General features: G+C 38.0%; 1 protein-coding gene across 6 annotated transcripts in view; it reads right to left on the bottom strand.

Annotated features, from left to right (window-relative positions):
- TLN2 (talin 2) overlaps positions 1 to 20,919 on the bottom strand; it is a 162,044-nt gene that overhangs the window by 75,148 nt on the left and 65,977 nt on the right. For 4 of the 6 annotated variants that reach the window (XM_065076153.1, XM_065076152.1, XM_065076155.1 and 1 more), the window contains exons 3-12: positions 18,713 to 18,883; positions 15,868 to 15,965; positions 15,286 to 15,415; positions 13,657 to 13,809; positions 12,593 to 12,735; positions 11,000 to 11,127; positions 7,655 to 7,718; positions 4,033 to 4,137; positions 2,029 to 2,184; positions 1,086 to 1,187 (exon numbers count right to left, since the gene is read on the bottom strand). In XM_065076153.1, the coding sequence (XP_064932225.1) occupies positions 1,086 to 1,187; positions 2,029 to 2,184; positions 4,033 to 4,137; positions 7,655 to 7,718; positions 11,000 to 11,127; positions 12,593 to 12,735; positions 13,657 to 13,809; positions 15,286 to 15,415; positions 15,868 to 15,965; positions 18,713 to 18,848 (1,215 nt within the window). In that variant the 5' untranslated portion in view covers positions 18,849 to 18,883. Of the gene's footprint in view, positions 1 to 1,085; positions 1,188 to 2,028; positions 2,185 to 4,032; positions 4,138 to 7,386; positions 7,576 to 7,654; positions 7,719 to 10,906; positions 11,128 to 12,592; positions 12,736 to 13,656; positions 13,810 to 15,285; positions 15,416 to 15,867; positions 15,966 to 18,712; positions 18,884 to 20,919 lie in introns of those variants that run through there. The other 2 variants (XM_065076156.1, XM_065076157.1) reach the window with 2 other exon arrangements.

Genomic DNA, 20,919 nt, shown 5'->3' with positions numbered 1-20,919 from the left:
TGATTAATGACCTATCACTAAAACTGCAAGACAAGAAGAGTTTCAGGTGAGGAGTATTGCACCAATAATACTCTAACAGAAAAAACTTGCACCACCAATCCACATCAGAGCAAATACTTTGAAACAGTCTAAAATACACCAAGAATTAACACTGTAAAACTGAGAGCAATAAACCATAGTTCAAGGCACACATTGCAGAGGTAACTTGGGACTGACAATTGGAAACTGCATGCCTCTCATAGCGTCGTGAAACACCATGAGTGTTGGTCACCGAACATGTTCCTAATTCATTCATTTTAGAACTGGCTGTGTCAGCAGCTTGTGAAGAAGAAATCAAAGGACTGGAAGGGAATGAAAATACACACATCTGTATTCTATCAAGACAGGAAGGCTGCTTTCATCTGGCATTAGAGAGCAAAGCTACTTTCAAAGCTTAAGAGCTAGAATGACGTTTTGGATCATCTATAGAAACCTGTAGTTTAAGATTTTTTTTAAATCTTAGACTGACAGCAGAGAAAAAGGCACGTACTGTGATGAATTCTGGTAATCCTCCTCAGCCTCTGATTACATAACATTTGATGTTATATCCTACACTGTTTGCATGAACAAAGGCAATAAATTATCCCAAGCTGCTTATCTTTGTCTTTTATTTTACTATTAAAATATATTACAGCAAATAATGACACAGTTTGGTTGAACCTTAATAGACTAAAAATCTGTCAAGGAGCAACCAGTGGTATTTAAAACACCTTACTTTTCTATACAACATGCTTAGAGAATGACCATTCAGCTTCACATTTGTTGGCAAAGTTCACCTTCCAGAGAGAAAAAACGAAGGCCAGGTGCGCTGTACCGAGCCTGACCCATACTACCCCTGTAGTTAACAGCCTTGATATTTTCCAGAAGCACTCACTTACAGAAAAAGCTTATGTTACTTAAAGGTAAAGGTAAATACCATCAAAACATAAGGTACAACTCTGAATTAATGAGAGAAAGAAAACTGCAGCTTGCACACATTTGAGCTCTTGCACTGCTGTACAGTGATTTTTATTGCATTTTTACTACATGTCATCTTAATACTATACCTTCTTTAGGATGATATCAATGTAACCTGCAATTAATTGAGAGATCTGTTCCCCTTCAGTGGTCTGTACTGAGTAATAGCTTTCCTGATATTCACCAAAATCCTGAAGGAAAAGAGTTAAAATAAAAAAACTCTTTGAAAATCAAACGTAATCAATGAAGAAACAGTACCCTATATGAGTAAGAGAATTCAAAGATTGTTTGTGTAGACATTTGCATAGACAATGAAACTGCTCCAAAATAGTAAACTAGTCTATATGAGGGGTGAGGAAGGAAAGGGGAAGAACACTTTTTTTGTTTTGCAGCTTAATCACAGCTGTTTCATAAGTTGAAATGGGAGAGGATCAAGAGATCCTTACTCTGACTTTATCAGACTCAGTCACTGAAGGATGGAGAAAAGTCTTTAGAATCTTATTCTGAAGCATAATCACCCATGCAATTGGAAATTAGATGCACATGATTAAAGTGAATAGAATTTTCTAGCCACTACTTCTTGCTCTACCACTTTAAACCACCTTTTCATATCCAAAATACTCTTCTTGCAGTTGTCTCTTATGGGCCTAATAACTAAAAAAAAAAAAACACATACATGAAAACTATTGAAATCCATAACTATCAAAAGTATTAATGAACCATCTAGCTTTGTTTATGTTCATATCTTGCAAGTCACAAAGCACATTAAATCTGCACAGAGCAGATTTAAACAGTGGGTTTGGAAAAGATTTAAACAGTACTTTTGGGGAACTGGCCTGTCTAGAAACATCAAAATACAGATTGACCCTAGACACCAATATGGGCCAGTTTAATAGCTTAGGACTCAGTGACTTCATATAATGCTAGAAAATTACAGGTAGAATGAGTTACATTAAATAAATTGTTCTAAGTCCATCTTTGTTTCCCTTGTCACATAGATCCCTCTTCTTTTGAATATATACAAAAGATTACCAGCGTGAAGCTTTTAGGTGAGGCAGCCCAGCGTTTCACAGTTGTCAGTGGCCATTCCTGCAACACTTCCTTGGTCTTCTCATCTACACGCATCACTGAGTCTTTGGTGACACCCAGTAAACGAGGAACCAGCTTGTTTTTGCCTTTCATTTTTTCCTATAACAAGGTGTAAAATACAGTTTTTCATTCAAATAAAGCTTGCCATAAGAAAAAAGAAAAGTATGACGGAATATACTGGCAAAATGAAGCAACCGGCATGCAGATGAGAGCATTTAAAACTCCAGACTCAGTTTGTCTGATCGCAGACAGTGATTTGCAAGCAATGCATTAGCATTAAGACGCTCTGGTCTTTACTGGATCTTTACCATGCACTTCAAAAGACACTCCCCTCTTTTCCCTCCTCCAGGAAACAGAAGCATTTTAGGGATTGTGATAACAAATCTTTGTAAATGAACTAAAAAAGAACCAAGCATGACAGCAGTTATTCTAGGCCCAAGACCTCCTCTGTAAAACCACATTAGAGAAGCAGAATGGGAAACTGGCATCAGGAGGGCTAAGAAGGTAGGTTGCCCTCACCATTTCTCTATAAAATTTTTGCAGAGATAAAGAAAAGGAAGGCCCACTGTGGCTGACAATTTAGGCAAGATAATTTGTTCTGTATTTCGGATTTGAAATCTTGGTTAGTTTCAATCCATGAGGACATCCTAACCCATTCAAGTATCACAGGGGGCTGCCAGATGATGTTTCCTTATTTTCTGGACATTCTGCCCTTTTTGTTTTCCAAGGCTGAAGAGCGCAGGCCCAAGCTAACAATTTGCTATATAAAATCCATCGTATAATATAAAGGAATCTATATGTCCCATTCCCTTGAATTTAACTAGGCTGCAAAAAATCAATTCCTATTTACATAGTAGGCCATTTGATAGGTTTTTTAAAAGACCAATTATTCCTTTCAACAGAAGTTTCATGACATGGTTACTTGATACAGTTACTGTTTACTTTAAGCTATGACAAAACAACGCAAGATAGTCATGAAAAATACGAAGATACTTTTACCTTTACTATAACGGTCAGCTACATTATGTTAAATCCCCACTGAATTTGCAGCTTTTTCTAAATATGCATGCTGATGAGTTTTATTATTTTAGTTACTGAAAACTGCACAGCATAAATTGAGTATAGCTTCTAACATGCAACATAGGTGAACAAGCTCTGTTAGAAAGTTCAGACTCCTTTCACCACTAATGCCTCTAACAAGATCTTTTCCCATAAAGGAAGCAAGACAAGGTAACTCTTCCAAAGCATAACATATTAATAGTATTACCCTCCACACATACACTTTCACTGTAATTTCACCTTCTATCGGCTTCACTAGAATTTGTGGATAATTAAGTACTTTAGGAAAAGACAATCTATCGATATTCAGCTATCTGCAAAGACTCTCTACTGTAACTGTGGGAACCTAAGAATGAAAATGTCTGCCTAATGTCTGCCTCCTTTCCATTCTATGTTAGTGGTTACTGAATACTTGGGAACTAATGTTTCAGTTCCATTTTCACAACAGACTGTCAGTATCTTGGTGCCAAATTGCGTCAATAGCCTTAAGACCATGACCTGTTTTTCAGTAAGAATTAAGAGAAATAGATCATGCAGCTGTTGAGGTTGTTCTTCAGATACAGGTATTCAGCATGCAAATCATGTTATCGTTAAACTTATAAACAGGAATAATTTATGACTTTTTTTGTGAATGTTTTTCTGAAGACAGCAGTTGGTAATCAAAAGAAAAAAGAAGAGATGTCAGTTTAGAGAAATTAAATCAGGACACTCAACTTTCTTCCTGGCAGCAGTAGTAATTTACTTTCTGTCCCACATAGCAATGTACACTTTTTTTCAAATGCTGCTTTCAGAAAGAAGGATGAAAGAACATCTTTGACCTTTGCTTAGTACAGAATTTGAGGTAATACATAACCAACCATTGAATATTGTCAGCAAAATCTACATTACCTTAACAAGAAAAAATGACACTCCATAGGTCCGCAGGGAACGGGCTAGCTTCACATACTTCACTTTGGCTTCTATTTCAGTCATCTCACCACAGTTTTTGTGCTCCTGTAACAAGAGTTCAGTATCATTTAGGCAGCAACAATGCTTTCTGGAAACAAACTAAAAAGGTTACAGCTTTTATCTGTTTAAGGATGCTTAGTTAATAATCAATACAGTTGGAATATTCAAAAAAACACTGGCTAGAAATGTTAGCAAGATGGTATCACACAGAATCACAAAATGTTTGGGATTGGAAGGGACCTCGAAAGCTCATCCAGTCCAATCCCCCTGCCGGAGCAGGAACACCCAGATGAGGTTACACAGGAAGGAGTCCAGGCGCGTTTTGAATATCTCCGGAGTAGAAGACTCCACAACCTCCCTGGGCAGCCTGGTCCAGTGTCTGTCACCCTTACTGAGAAGAAGTTTCTTGTCAAATTTAAGTGGAACCTCTTGTGCTCCAGTTTGAACCCATTACCCCCTAGTGTATCATTGGTTGTCACCGAGAAGAGCCTGGCTCCATCCTCCTGACACTCACCCTTTATATATCTGTAAACATTAATGAGGTCACCCCTCAGTCTCCTCCAAGCTAAAGAGCCCCAGCTCCTTCAGCCTTTCCTCATGAGGGAGATGCTCCACTCCCTTGATCATCTTAATTGCCCTGCGCTGGGCTCTCTCCAGCAGTTCCCTGGCCTTCTGGTACTGAGGGGCCACAACTGGACACAATATTCCCAATGTGGTCTCACCAGGGCAGAGTAGAGGGGAAGGAGAACCTCTCTGACCTACTAACCACCCCCTTCTAATACACCCCAGGATGCCATTGGCCTTCCTGGCCACAAGGGCACAGTGCTGGCTCATGGCCATCCTGCTGTCCACCAGGACCCCCAGGTCCCTTTCCCCAACGCTGCTCCCTAATAGGTCATTCCCCAACTTATACTGGAACCTGGGGTTGTTCCTACCCAGATGCAAGACTCTACACTTGCCCTTGTTATATTTCATTACATTTTTCCCTGCTCAACTCTCCAGCCTGTCCAGGTCTCTGGATGGCAGCACAGCTTCCAGTGTCAGCCACTCCTCCCAGCTTGGTGTCATCAGCAAACTTGCTGATAGTACACTCTATTTCCTCCTCCAAATCATTTATTAATATATTGATTAATCTAAGGCCCCAGCACTGACCCCTGAGGCACTGCACTAGATACAGGCCTCTAACTGGACTCCGCCCCATTGACCACAATTCTCTGGCTTCGTCCCTTCAGCCAGTTCGCAGTCCACCTCACTACCCGATCATCCAGACTGCACTCCCTCAATTTAGCTGTGAGGATGCTGTGGGAGACCGTAACAAATGCCTTACTCAAGTCAAGGTAGACCACGTCCACCGCCCTGCCATCATTCATCCATCTTGTTATGTCCTCATAAAAGTCAATGAGGTTGGTCAAGCACGACTTCCCCTTGGTGAAGCCATGCTGACTGCCTCTAATGACCCTCTTACCCCTAATATACCTTGAGATGGCACCAAGGAGAAGACGTTCTATCACTTTCCCAGGGATGGAGGTGAGGCTGACCGGTCTAGAGTTACCTGGGTCCTCCTTCCTGCCCTTTTTGAAGACTGGAGTGACATTTGCTTTCCTCCAGTCCTCAGGCACCTCTCCCATTTCCCAAGACTTGGCAAATCCCATAATTCCTCACATCAGAGAACATAAACCACCTGTGCAAATGGAACACTCCTCTTTCACCATCATCCATTCTATTTGTACCGCAGAGAAAGTACATTTAAATCCCTCCTGAAACAGTTCAGATTTCTAGGTATTGCTGCTATTTGACACCATTTGGTTTTGTACAAGAAACACCTGTTTACTTGGCTTTGTAAAACCATTTAAAAGTCCCACCACCTTTCCACCCTGCCCAGGAACAGACTGGCTTTTTTTTTACCAGTTCCACCATTATCCATAATTTTTTCACTCATGAAAAAAAATCCTACAGGTGAGGAAGAAGCAAGGATTTTCCTAAACCGTTCATCCTGAAATACTCATCCAGGTGTGTCTTGAAACTCAATTTCTATTTAGTATTTAAACACTATATTCATTAGTAAACTTTGTTACCTGTAAGAAACAACAACTACCAATATTGCCTATTCAAACTTCATCTCAGCATCTGCTCTCCTACCCCAGACTGTTCTGCTGAAAATCCTATCCCAACGTCTTGAATTTACATATGGTTTGTGGGATTCCCTACCACACCCCAGCTGCCCCTCACATTCCTCTGAACTGCTGGTTGCCACCTCTTCCATGCTGACTGGTGGCAGCAGGGGGAGCACCAAGGACACGGGAAACACTTCCCGACTCCAGTTTTGTTACCACCTTGACAATGTTCCACGGAGGAGCACTGGGAGGAGCAACTGCAACTCCAAAACCTCTTTTGCATCCCAATGGCACAGACTGATCATATCTGTCAAGTTCAGCACAAAGAACACAACCAGGATCTTGAAAGAGCAAGAAGCCCAAATGTCACCATTGCAGATGGAATATTTGGCAAAAAACGCTTGCCAAACTCTAGAATTTCATAACTCAGGGGAACAGCTGATTTTTTCCAAAAGACAGCTTCCTGATTCTACTTTGCTGTTGTATCCTTGCCCAGCATTGGTGCCCTCACTGATGAAATTTAATGGCCACGCACCAAAGTATTAAATGACTGATAATATTCATAGATTATATTTGGACATGGGCAAAAATCACATGCTATAAATAGCATGACAGCAATACTCCAAAGTGAATCTTTTTTTTGCTTAAACTACAACAGCACTGGCACCAGCTAAAGGTATTCAGAACAGTGTTAGACATCCTCATCTACATGGAAGTACTACAAGCTCTAGGTAGAAAAGAATGCCTGAGTTACAGAATTCCTAGATGAGGAGTGTAACAGACACAGGGAAGTATGTGACCTGTTGTTGCTCTTCAACTTGTCTCACAAGTTGAGATCACAAATCACTAGAATGTCCTTCCAGAAACCATATGATTTGATTTCAGCTGTTGACCTCAGAATTTTTCAGCTTATATTGTACTGCCAAACTTTTCTTCCAGTAAGCACAAATATTTAGTGCATCTACAGCATGAAAACTCTGAGATGACTCCCAACAGCATCAGCACATTTTATACTCAACTGTTTGTCTTTTCCAACTGGTTCCCAGTAACATCACTGAACTCAAGCATTAGCTAGCAGAACTCCTTCTTACTTGAAGTTCATGCTTGAATAATGAAGGCATGAAATAAAAACTGGTTTTCCTAAATGGGCTTCTATTTTAGTACAAATACATATCCTTACATTTTAATGCAACTGAGAAAAAGGTCATAAGAATATTCAATATTCACTCTCTCCCCTTCAACAAAGTACACTGAATAATCATCAGTGAAGAAAAAAGGATCAGGACAATAAATCTGCTGAAGAAAGAAAAAAAAAAGCTGTCAGATTCTTTACACTTAATTTTCTGATAGTTATACAATTCAAGTATATACAGAGTATACACCTGTGAAAGCTTGTTATTCTTATAAAGGAAGTGAAACTATAATAGGTTTTTCAGCCTCACAATTACCTGAAATATTCTCTTTTCAGCCCCTCTTTGTTTGGTATATTCTTTAGGCAGGAATTCTTTTAGGCTAGAAAAAAAAAAAAACAACAACAACCAACATTTCCATAGTTAATGGTGCCTTCTTGAGGAGAGATGCTTTCCATGCTCTTTAATTGGCAAAAAGTCCCGCAAGATTACTAAAATGGGCATAAAATACCTATACAATGAAACAAAACTCTGTCTAAGTAGTTTGAATGCAAGATAATAGCTCACATAATTAAGAAAAACACTTTAGTTACATCCCCATGTAATACCTCTTCATGTCTGGAAAAGTCATCAAAAGTAAATAATAGCTGTGACACATTCCATTCTTAAACTATACAATCTCTCTCAGCAGTTCAGAGGGGTTCACATCTAAATATTGTAATCTGGGGGAAGAAGGGGACATTGAAGCTTGAGTCAGCTCTGTGTCTGAGTTGAGACACTGCTATTACTTTAAAGTAGCACTTTGATTTACTGATGTGCAGAACCAAGTTCTTCCTTTATGTCTTCCAAGAAATGTTAGAACACTAATAATTTACTGAAAAACTGCAAAGCCATTTTAAGTGGATACTTAATAACAGTCACTATCTCAAAACCAGTCATAAATTACCAGTCCTAATTTCTGTAGCACTCAGATTCTGAGGGGCTCTGAACACAAAGTAAACCAAACAAGTTCAGACTCCATGGTAGAATTCAGCCCGAAAGAATCTTTAAACACCTCACATGTACCTCCATGCAGTAGAATAAAATAAACCCTTTATCTCGGCCAAACATCCCCCAACTTGAAGACGTATCAATATCAATTATGATCTAAGCACCAATTGATATACTCTTGCACATGTAACTGGCAGTTAGATCAGACTTTTTTTCCTTGTATTGCTTTCTATTATTTTTTCAATCAATAGACAAGTAATCACCCCAACTGAAAAGGTGAAATGTTAGCTGTAAACAGACTGAAATTATTTTAATGCTACCTCTACTCATGATATATCCTTTACAATGCAACAATAGTTTCACTTTCTGTAGCAGCTTGTTTACTGGAGTTAGCAAAACCACCTGGGACATATTGTCATTTAGCCCTCTTTAATCTCTTAAATTACACATTATGACAATGCGATAGTGAACTCAGTTAAAAAAAAAATCTAATAGTGAGCAGTGTTTATTTAACTGAATTTACTATTTGTTCCTATGGTTCTTAAAAGAAATTATACACCAATGCTAACATATTGATTGTTTTTCATTAGCATAAAGGTATATCCAATGTTCTTGAAAAAGACAGTTTAAAACAGTAAAATAGGCTAGATTAAAGAACTGAGCTTATTGGTCACCAAGCATGCTTGGAAATAAAGAGCAGGGGTGGGCAGTTTTAGCTGATCCTTTCCTATCTGCATATGAACAGTATGAGCTCTTTATTAGATATTATCGCAGCAAATTTAAACACAGTGTAGGTACAATACAAAACTCCAGCTACATGAGGAAGGGCATGAAGGGAAGACTATTTGCCATTTGATAGTTTAAGAGCTTTCACAACTTATTTTGGCATGAGCTTCAAGGAAATTCCAACCACAAATACGAAAGGGCTGACAAGACACAGGCAATAATCTTCATCTGTGCCAGGAATCATTTATCAATGACCAAAAAAAGGATACAAAAGATCTCTCTGTATAAACATATTACAGACATGGCAAAATAAACTAAGCTGTTTCAGAACAATGCTATGAAATAATACTACTCTGTTACATGCTGTTTTCTGTATGAGCTGACAGACTCTCCTTAGGGGAATCTGTAGCACGTTCAGGTTTCAATGGTGAGTGAATAGACACCTCCCAAATGTATTTCACATATTGAGCTAGAGTATACAGTTAACATGAAACATAATTACTTTCTTATTTGAAAAGCAACTGAACTCTGTACAGCAGTTTGCTGGTTAAGTTTGCTGGGAACACCTAACTCTTGAAATTATTACCATGACACACTTGTCATGAAGCAATACCCTAATGGTTTGCTGCAGGAATATTCTTGAGTGAGTGGAGGGAGAAGGGAAGAATAAGTAGACAATGGATAAGTCCCAGAGGAAGATTGTTGCGTAACTGGTCACAATTCCAGGGAATAAGAACTAAGAGCACACTGAAGCTATTACATAGGGTCTCCATAATTCTTGGAGACATCAGTAGCTCCATTAGGAAAGGTTTGTGAGCCCATCAGCAGCAAACAAACATACAGTACAAAGAAAAGCTGATTATTAATTGGAATTGAAGGACGCTTATTCACATGGTTTGTTTGCATAACTGAACTGCTACTTCAGGAAAACCTTTCAGGAGTGAAGTGTTTCAAACAACCCATGTTGCAGCACTGCATGTTCCAAAGCAAGCTGTCATTTTAAAGTGATTCCCTGTGATAGAGTAAACCCCAGGCTCAGGCTCACAAAGAAAGTCTAAGAGTCAGCACTGAGCACTCAGCCAGTGGAAACGTGACAGAAACTAAAAATGTGCCCATTGATTTGTGCATCCCGTTAAGGTATCTATGACCGTCATATATAGGGAAGGTTTAATGGGCTGTGCAGTAAATAGCTTTCTTTAACCTTCCTGCATTCCTTTCCTGAGGCTCCAGCCCTCAAGTTAATTCCAGTGCAGGCAAACCAAACAGAAAAATTAAAATCGGTAGAAAAACAAGACATCTCAAAATTTCAGTCAAACTAAACTTGCCCTGCTGATAGCAATAAAGTAGGCATCACAATAAAGGTTTAAGGATGGGTCACTTGTAAGCAGGACTCCAGTCCACCTCTGAAACAAAGAGCACAATTCTAGATCTGCTTTTGTACAATGCCATGAGAGGTTGAATCTGAACAACTGATTAATGCCACTAACAGCTTTGGAAAACTTAACCTCTACACACAGCAATATTAACTTTATTCAAAGGACAAAGCATCCTTCCATTCATGTACTTTCCTAGAAAATCAAACACGTGATACATACTGATGCACGCATAATTCACACATGGCATTACTAAATGCTGGCAGTAGTAGACTTCTAAGAACAAAATCCCAGATCTCTCACATTACCAGGTGGTTAGGGAATCCAGCTGCATACTTAAATGGCACCCTGGGGGGAGCTGGTGCCCTGTGCTGCCTAACAATCCACTGCCAAAATTCCCCTCATCAGTTGGGGTTGCAGATTTGTGTAATAAGGTTCCTTTCACAGGGAGATCGCTACAGAAAACACACAATCTGATTACCTCTGCATGGAGTACTAAAATGCATTTAGTCTGTGGCAACTCAACATTAGTTACACTTGAGGTCACCCAAATTTAGAAGTTAGAAGTGTTTACTCTAAAAATCCAGGTTTGTGTTTGTGTTCTACATGAGGTCCAAACTGGATCTGTGCTTGAAAGCCTCCAAACTCACAGGCCTTCTCAAAGGAGACAGGATGGGAACCATTCAGAATGTCATCACGAGCCTACAGAAAGTAAGCAAACACAGGTCAGGGACATCCAAAATAACTATTACATCTCTGAAATTCCTTAGAAGCTTCAACACACAGAATTCAGCAACACACTTTTCTGTCTGAATGTCTTTATTATTCCATTCTGGATGTGTTTATGACTAATTAAATAAACAACAGGCTGGATTATTTTCTAGTGAATATCTAAAGAGACTTATTGAAACCACCATTGTAACTTCCATCAAAAGGATGACCTGACACCTACTTCCTGCTGCACATATATATAAAGTACCACACATGTATATACACTTAAGTGCACATACACACGTATATACAGATATATATGTATGTGTACATATAAACACATAAAAGCTTTTATCTTATCACCTTGCAACAGCAGGGAAAAATGACCTGCATACTTAGTAAAAACAGATTACTATTATTGAAATGGCAACAGGAGAAGGCAAGCAGCATTTTCCTTCCTTCCAGCGGTCAAAGAAGATGATGGATGTTATAGGTCTGGCAATAGAAGGCTCATCTATCTGTATACCAAAAAATGTCCTGTCAGTATTAACAAATACTGCCATAACAGTAGCCTGCAAGAAATATCTAAGTGGCAGGAATACAGCTAAGTTTGATACAGTCTTCTAAAATACATGAAAAATGTAATGCAGTCTTACAGGCAATGCCATCTTTATCTTCTGCTTCAGAGGTTAAAAATGTAATTTAGATCAATCCCATTTAAATCAGCTGCAAGTATAAAAAATTAACATTTTGTTAAGCTTTTTTTTTTTATTATTTTAAAAATTAAAAAACCATGAAGGGTTTAAAAGCCTATATATGAGACTGCATTACAGGCAACTGGAGCCTTCAGTTAAATAGCATTTTCTGCATAAAACTCTAAGCTTTGCTAAGGTATGTATAGTACCTCTGACAGACTGTAGAACCTGCCTAGGTGGGCTCCCACCATGGAACATGATCTGGCCCATTTGAACAGGATGCCTGCCAGCCTGGTGTGCCCGCTGGGCTGAAGACTGGGAAGGGAGCACAGAAACAGCACTCCCACTGATCAGGTGGAAGAGAAAAGAGACAAGCAACAGAAAGCTGGTTCCCAAGACTGACCTGACATTCCATATTACAGAGAAAACATCACCTAAAGAAGAACTAAAATGGGGAGAAGAACTAAAAAACACACTGAATACATTCATGAATTTTAAGAAAACCAGGACAAGGACATGAAAGTCAGTGGATTTTTGGTTCAATGTCCATTATTGGGTTGAAAGTATTTCATTAAAAAGAACCAGCAAGGCCTCAGTACTGTCACATGTTCTTGGAGGGATAGACCAGAAAGTAAAATAAAAGCACATCCAGAACTGGAATTCTAGAAGACTGGGTACTTCAGCAACAGATACTTTCTAATTAACCTACACAAGTTTCCTCAGACAAGGTAGAACCTGTACTTCTAGTCCACATACTGTACCTGAACATAAAGCAAATTAAGTTGCACAGGATCTCTTGAATCTACATTCTGGTCTGAATAGAAGAACTTTCGTCTCAACAGTAATGTTTCATTTTCATCGACTCCTTGTTCTCTAAATGTTCGGCTGTGATCTAGCCAATTTACTGTAACAGAACCACAGACATGCACATTGTTAAATACAGTGTTGCAACTGTTAATAGCTGTTGTGAAAATCATGTGATAATTGGCATTTCCACTGGATCGGGCAACTGCAGAAAATGTTGCTTTCATTTCTGTTTCTAGTTAGGATTGAAGGTTGCTACAAATGAGAATTTAAGAGCAGCACTGCTGAGAAATAAGAATTTACTACAGCATAAGACATCATTTATATTGTTGAAGAAACAACTTACAGCAATGTTTTAATAATAAATTTAGATCTTCAAAGCTTCATTGCAAAACTACTTAAAAGTTTACCAAGTTTCTCCCCCAAAGCCAATTGTTTTGTTTACTTCTCTTATTCCTGAATACAATTTTAAAACATCTTTCTACCACTCTCAGTTCATCTCAGTGCCTTAATGTAAAATAGAAAAAATGCTTCTCATGACTTCACACATAAAACAAAACAAATACTGTCTTAGTTCTTTGGCAAACCCCATTTACACTTAAAATTTATACCTTCAAAGACAAACTACCTTTTAATGGCTTTCAGTAAGCATCAATATTTAAATATCTAAACTTAATGAAGAGGTGAGAACAGTAAGCAAAGAAGTGACACTTCACACTTAAGTTACAGCTCCCCTACCAAAAAAGTAAACAAACAAACAAACAACAACAACAAACACACACCACATCAAAAACCACGCCACGCTTCAAAAGATCTGCTAACTCTCATAACTAGAGGTAATAACTTGTCCATTTACCCAATTCTAAAATAACTCGGTAGCAGACAACATCATATATATACAGATGCAAAAGGATCATCTGAGACACACTGAAGAATCTAAAAATGCATTCCTGAATGGTTTTCTTGTACTATACTGTGAAAAGATATTAATCGAAGAATGATCCTGAATTATACTACTCACAATCATCATCTGTATGAAGCTTTGCCTTCAGTTTTTCCATTTTTCTTTCATCACGCAACAATGTCCTATCTTTCTTAAGCGTTCCTGTACTCTCCTCTTTCTTCTCTTCAATGCTTTCCTGGATTAAGGAATATTCCTCATAATTTGTTATTCCTGGAATTATAAAGAAATCTGGTGTATGTAACAAAAATTTAATACATTTTATGACAGGTGAAATATTCTTTTCTATATATTAAACCACCAACTCTTAATTTCAAGTATAGTAAAGATATTCCAGATGAAATCCTAAAACTGTGTGGGGAAGGAGATCTCAAGAATAATCTACAATTTCCACACTCAAGACATCTCTCCAGTATCTGGCAATATCCTTAAAATACATCATCCCTTCATCATATGCTACATTTGCCATTTTCAGAAAGATATTAAGCTTTTTTGTTATCCACCAACAGAAGCTACCAGTTTAAAAACATGATGGAATTTTAAATAGCAATGAATTCCAGAATGGTGACATGCCATTGTATATTTCCTTGCATGGATGCCTACAATTGCTTCCTGAGAAGTGAGTAATTTCAGCTTGTGTAGAAGAAATGTGGCAGAGCAGACTGAGGAATAGAAACCATGTGAGAAAAAAATTTTTTTTTTTAGACTCCTATGAATTTTACATCAAACTGGATTAAAAATCAGTTCACAACATTTAGCATATGTGCTAAGTTGCTCTCATTGCTTTATTCTGCTTGGTTTTCTTTATCTGTTTAGTAAAGCATGCTTATGCTATACAGGAAAGCAAATTAAACGCTTACCTACGTGATCAAATTCATGAAAGTAAGTCAAACTAATTTGTCAAGTAAATTAGTCAGAGCACATTAGAATCCAGCATAGAAACACTAAAACAAAATCAACATAGATGAATTTAAATTTAGCTTATTTCATTTTCCCAGTAAATTAATCTAAATTAAGGCTACTATTATTTTAAATGAGAATTAAGCAAGGGTTTAAGATTATTTAAACTAATCCAAGTTGGATGCATGTTTATAGGTAAATATGAATTAGTTTTCAAAAATGTCCCTACTTAGATTAATATAAAGACAGACCAACAGGACACCATTTTGGCCAGCTGCTCTCGATGACTTCTATATGTTGTTTCACAAATGAAATGCTACTGTGATCAACTCTTAATCATGATAACATAGAGCCCTAAGTTTAGGTATATTTGAAGGTTAACAACATTTCTTTTATCGCACCTGTTTATATTTTATCCCATTCTCTACCACATAGCAAGAAAGCATATGTAAAAGGATAATAATAATAATAATAATATCTAACTGTACTGATGGATTACTTTGTAATACTGAAGTTTAAGGCTATAACTAACTCCTACCATCTTTCATAAAACCTAGACACAGATGTCAAAAAAGTATTTGGTAAATGTTAACTGATATCAAAGTTGTGGGGCTTGGGGGGGGGTTGGTTTTTGTTTGGGGTGGTATTTTTGTTTTGGGGTTTTGTTTTTGTTTGTTTGCTTTACAGATATGCCAATTTCTAGCCACTAATAGACATAACATCCAAAAAATCAATATGTAAATATGGCAGAAAATGTATTTTTTAAGGAAGTGGGTTCCAAAATCTTACCTATCCTGCTGCAAATGGTAACCAGCAATTCACCAACTGTTTTAGAATCATCCACCATGACTGTTTTCACTGAACCATCCAACATACGTATTTTCTGAGGTCTCTGTTTCTTTTTGTATTCCAGTATATCCTAGGAAGTAAAAATTACTGTTGCTAAATGTTTTTGGAAGCCACCACAATCCAACCCACTAACTTACGTGCTTAAACCGTGATTCCATCCCCACCCCCAAAGCTGGATTTTACCTTTGTTATAGTGTAAGCAAACTTATTCACATAAACTTGAGAAGTGACTACTTCTAGTTTACCAATGTAATTTTTCAATAACTTGCCCTAGCCGGCAAGACCAAAACCTGGACCAAAGCACCTTTATGCTGCACCAACCAGTTTAGCATTTAAGGATGGCTCACAGCAACAACCAGACTAATGAACCACTGAGGCACAGCAAGGAAGAGAAGTAGGCCAGTTTCAGGAGTAGACTCAGGACCTTCCTATCCCTCCAAATGCTCAACATTCCTCTTGCTATTTGGGAAACAAGCTTTCTAAACACACATTGATGAAAGAAGCAACAGGCTTGCACCATACCCCATTTCTCAGCATATAATAATCCAGTGTTCTTCCAGCCTCCAGCCATATACCTTTTCGAGGATCTTCATCTGACAAGAACAACCCATAATCAGAGGCTGTGGAACAGAAGAGATGGAGACTCACTGAAAAATATCAAATCTAATAAGGCCAACATGGTTTTATTCAAAGTTATTCAGCTTTGAGGCTGAGCTTCCATTAAACTTGTCTTCCATTCTTAATGAACTTGGATAGAAATCTTTTCTGTGCTTCAGAAAATATTTAGCTTGGCAGCAAATAGCAGGGTGTATCAGGCTTTATAGAAGACTTGAACAAAAGCTTCACTAAGCAAAACATGTCACATCTACTGTGTAATTTATAGTACATTTGTAATTATTTCTCTTCAAGCTGACTTTTTTAAAATGCTTATAGGTCCTGCTTTGAAATTGACTAGCCACAAGCAGAAGCAGTTTGGACTTAACTATAGCATGCTATTTGAAGCAGTAGTTCTATTTAAATAAAAATATTCTTTGTTTTCAATTGCTCAAATACTGAGTTTACGCTATACTTAGGAATCTTTCTGGTAGACACCTCAGGTTTAGGCATTTGAAAAAATGCAAGGCTTCTGGAATTATATCCATAATAACAACTTCAGGAAACACTTATATCTGTTACAGGCTGAACACATGCCAATTGATTCTTTCAGGATCACAAGTAAACTACAACTCTCATTGTCACATAAGAACAAACCCAGGCTTAGGCTTCAAAGACTAAACTCCAGATAAACAAAATGAAGGACCACGACTGTCAACCAAAGCATCTCTTCTTGATAAATATTTGCATGAAGAATTGATAGAGTGCACTTCACTATCACAAACAGTGTAAACTACTGTTCATCAGCTGAGCCTGCTCTAAGTGCAGTTCTACAGTTTAACAGATGTTTTTCACCCAAGCTGGCCAGCAGCGTGCACTCAGCCTGTTAAACAGCTCAGGGCAGGGTGGGTGGTACCTCCTTTGTTTTCCAGCCATGTGTTCAGATCCTCTGATCAGAAAGTCAGGTAAAACTATCTACAAATTTTGGACAATGTTTCATCTTGATATATCATGCATAGCAACAATTTACATTTACCAGCATTTACATTTAACACCTTGTTACTCATGCAAGCATATAAAAGAGCTTAGTCTTAATTAATCGAAGTGCGACTGACTTACAGATACACAATTTCAAAGGAAGAATCCTTCCAAAACCAACTGAACAAGAAAAATTTGGCTTGCCGACCCTAATTAAAGATTCCACTGAAACACCCAGTGATCCATACATACAGAGATGTTTATGACAAATTCAGTACAGGGTCAGTTATGTAAATTTTTAGGATTTGTGCCTATAAATAGGTTGTGACCTTTAAAAGCACAGAAAGCGCCTTGCAGAGAGCACAGAATTACCAAGGAAGAACAGACTGCTCTGATATTCCTTTCGGAGGGACGCACCCTAGTAATGAAGTCAGAGTAGCTGTGCAGCTCACTCTTAACACCGTGACCACTTTTGTGGCACCACGCAAGCCTGTTGGAGAAGTGAAATGTGCACGGCTGACAGTCAAAACACAGGACAATTACATTTTCTGTGGTGCAGGAACGAGTTTGATCAGTCTATACTGCACCTCTGCGAGCCCTCTGAACAAGCAAACACATTTTCATGGCCACAAAGAAGGGAAAAGGATTTGTTATGGTAACCTTCTTTCTACTCATCACTCAACTTCATAAAGTTGTTTGAAGTTTAGAACTGCACTGCAACCATATATGAAGGAAAAACCCCTCTGTATAATCAGAGTTCCTAGGCTTTTCTATGAGGTTTGCGATGTTCAGGGATATTTATTACTCAGCTTCTCTGAATGCAACAGCTATTCAACAGAGCTGCTGTGAGAGATCAGTATGGTAGAAATTCACAGCAAACTGAAGCTGTATAATGAGGCTTTCTAAGGACTCCTGCAAAGGAGCAGCATTTCTAAGTAGCAGTAATACTGTCCATTACTGTTAAGTTTTTCTAACAGTTCAGAGAAGCTTTTCAAAACAGCTCTAAAGGTTGAGAGCTGTGCATAAAACTCAAACAATCCGCTTTAAGAATTACATTCCAGTGGCATTATATACAGTATAGCACCAAAAGATTCTGAGAAATCTGAATTTTTTTTAACAACTTTGATTACATTTAAACCAGAGCTTTCATCCAAATTAAGACACATTTCACGGCCTGCATTGACCTAAGTTGCTCAACAGGTACAGACAGTTAAATTTTACTAACACGGAGCAGCGTTCTGACTATGATACATACAGCACGGTGATGCTTTTACTTATAAAAATAACTGGTTTCAAACATTTCCCTTTGCACATTTTGGAGATGTCCAGCTATTCTTTTGCAATTTCTGTTGTCCATTCCTATGGTGAGGCACAAAATAAGTCTGCGCAGGTTTTCCTAGAAAGCATTATCACAAATATTGCTTTTAAAAAAAATTATACCCTAAAAATTGCTTTCTAAGTAGGGAAAAACTCCTTTTTCAGGCAAACAAGCAATTTATTTAAGAAGTCGAAGTTCCACAAAAAAGTATCCTTTGTAGAAAAACCTCTGTCACAATGGAAGGAACAAAAAGAATGCAGTTACCTTCTGTCACTTAATCATCTGTCTTCACTTTGTGTCTGTCACTCCAGAGTTTTATGATTTAAATAATAATTTAAAAAAAAACAACCCTCCAACTAGAGAGATAAACAGAGGAAGTGAACAGTGTGTAAAACAAAGAAAGAAAAAAACCACCATGGTCTATGTCTATTTTCAGTTCAAGCAATGAATTTACCAAGGACAAATAGGGGAACTCACCTTGCCCTGTCTGAGCCTCAGGCACTCGTTCACGAATAACTCTACAGGCATCGTACACTGCAGTGGAGGGTTCAAACTGCATCGTCTTCACTACGTTGCATTGGCGGACACAGATCTTCAAGGAAAGAGCTACCATGGTGGCAAGTCACTTGCAAGTTCCTACTGAAGTACCTGGAAAAGCAGTAATGGCATTATTGCTTAGAATTTTCCATTTAATGTTTTAATACGCTCAACTTTCTGATTAAAAAACAGTTCAGTAGAATTACATATATTCAAATGAAATTCTATTAATATATAGTCTCATTAGCACCATTAAGCTAGGAATAATCCAAAACATGTATTTCTCTCAGTATATTGAAAATAATTTTTCAAAAATTTGTGTACAATTAAAGGTTGATATTTTGTCTGAGGTATGCCAAAATGGTGCATATGTAAACAATACACTTATTGGATATATTGTCAACCTATTTACTACTGACAGAAAATTATTTTCTCTCAAGACACCTTTTTATTACACTTCAATTAGCTGGTAACTCACGGTTTACAACAACTACCTAAATGAAAACAGGATTTTCTTAGTACATAACCTCTCCTTTCTGAAGATGCCAGAGTACGCAATATTGTGTTGTGTCTGTGTTTTGTGGTGTTTCTTTTTTTTTTTTCCAAGTATCCACATAGATCTGCTAGATGTTTTTATCCTGTTTTGCAGTTACCCAAAGCTTCAAGAATGAGCTATTTTTCATATCAGTTCTATTTCAGAATCATCATGGAATTTGACAGCATTTGTCTACAGAAACAGGAAGGTACAGATGCTTTTTTTGTTTTGTTTCATTTTGTAGATAGTCTGGGTTTTGTCTCAAGTGTCTTCTCTTGCTGTCATAACATTTCAAACCACTCTTCCGTAATTAGACTTTCCACAGTGATCTCCAAGAACTCTTCAGAACTCAAGTCCTTTCTGCATAAATACAGAATCTACTAGAATCCACTAGAATCCCCCAATCATTTCTGCATAAATTCACATGTGTATTTTAAATAGGGGGATGTGAGATCCTGTGGACTACTGCCACTGATGATAATTTGAGCAGGACAATTTCCAGTAGTTAAACAAAAACAAACTCCAGTTGTGCAACTTTTTTTACAGCCCAGATACTCAGTACTGTTTGGCAAAATCACTTTAAGGAACGGGAAGGAACTACCATTTACATTTCATCAATTCACCAATGCACTGAGCTCAGAGATTGCATTCCTCCTCCAAGGCATAGATAGCAGACAAATCATTTCTCTACCACTAACATTTAGGAGCAGCTTTGACTCTAACATGTCATCCTCCCCCATATTTTTCTGGCAGCCCATCCATCTGCCTCTCCAAAGTAAACATCATCCTGCTTCAGATTTTTTAGTGCTTCCAAGACCACTCACTACCAGTATAAAATTCTAGACACGATAAGACTATCTGACAAATGAAAAGGGGTGAATGAGTGAAAAAACATACCAGAAATATTCATGTACATGCCACAATGCGTTCCTACTCTATCGGTGTCTGATAACAACACAAGCTGTATTTTGAACTAATCATTCTAGGCAGAGGTCTGGTATTAATAAATTGATGAAGATCTCTCCATACTACCAAATACTATTAATAATAGTTCCTAAACCCCATCCAACAGGTATTTACATTTCAGAAGTAATTGTTCAGTACAGCAGCAGCACAAAATAACTGCAAGTCAAAAAATGAATCTCTGTAGTATTTGCATAGAGATTCACCATAACTGGTTTCTGTTTAGCACAAACTTCATTTATACCTCAGAGCATTACAAAATCAAAAATATCCCATGAAACCACAGATTGGAACAGGTTTTCACCATCCAGAATGGTCCCAGGAAGAAAGATTATGTTCATGTGTGCTTATGTGCACTGTTAAAAAGAGTGGCACACTAAACAGCTGGAAAAGAGACAGATCAGCTGGGAAAACTGCTGGAGCCAGCTGCTCGGAAGGCAGTTCTGATGCACGGGTGCCCTCTGAAGCCTGGGCTGTCAGCTTCCAGTGAGGCAAGGGCATGAGCCACAGTTCCAGCTCCATTAGAGTGCGATCATTATAACACAACCCTCTGAACAATCTCTCTCACCTATATTCTACTCCTCTTAAAAGGAGGAAATGACATAAAGTGACACCAGTGAGCAGGTAAGTTCTAGAAAAAGCTTTCCTC

Source organism: Columba livia, chromosome 11 (assembly GCF_036013475.1).
Source record: "Columba livia isolate bColLiv1 breed racing homer chromosome 11, bColLiv1.pat.W.v2, whole genome shotgun sequence".
NCBI lineage: Eukaryota > Metazoa > Chordata > Aves > Columbiformes > Columbidae > Columba > Columba livia.
The sequence above is the reverse complement of the archived record's forward strand: the minus strand, read 5'-3'. Positions and strand labels throughout refer to the sequence as shown.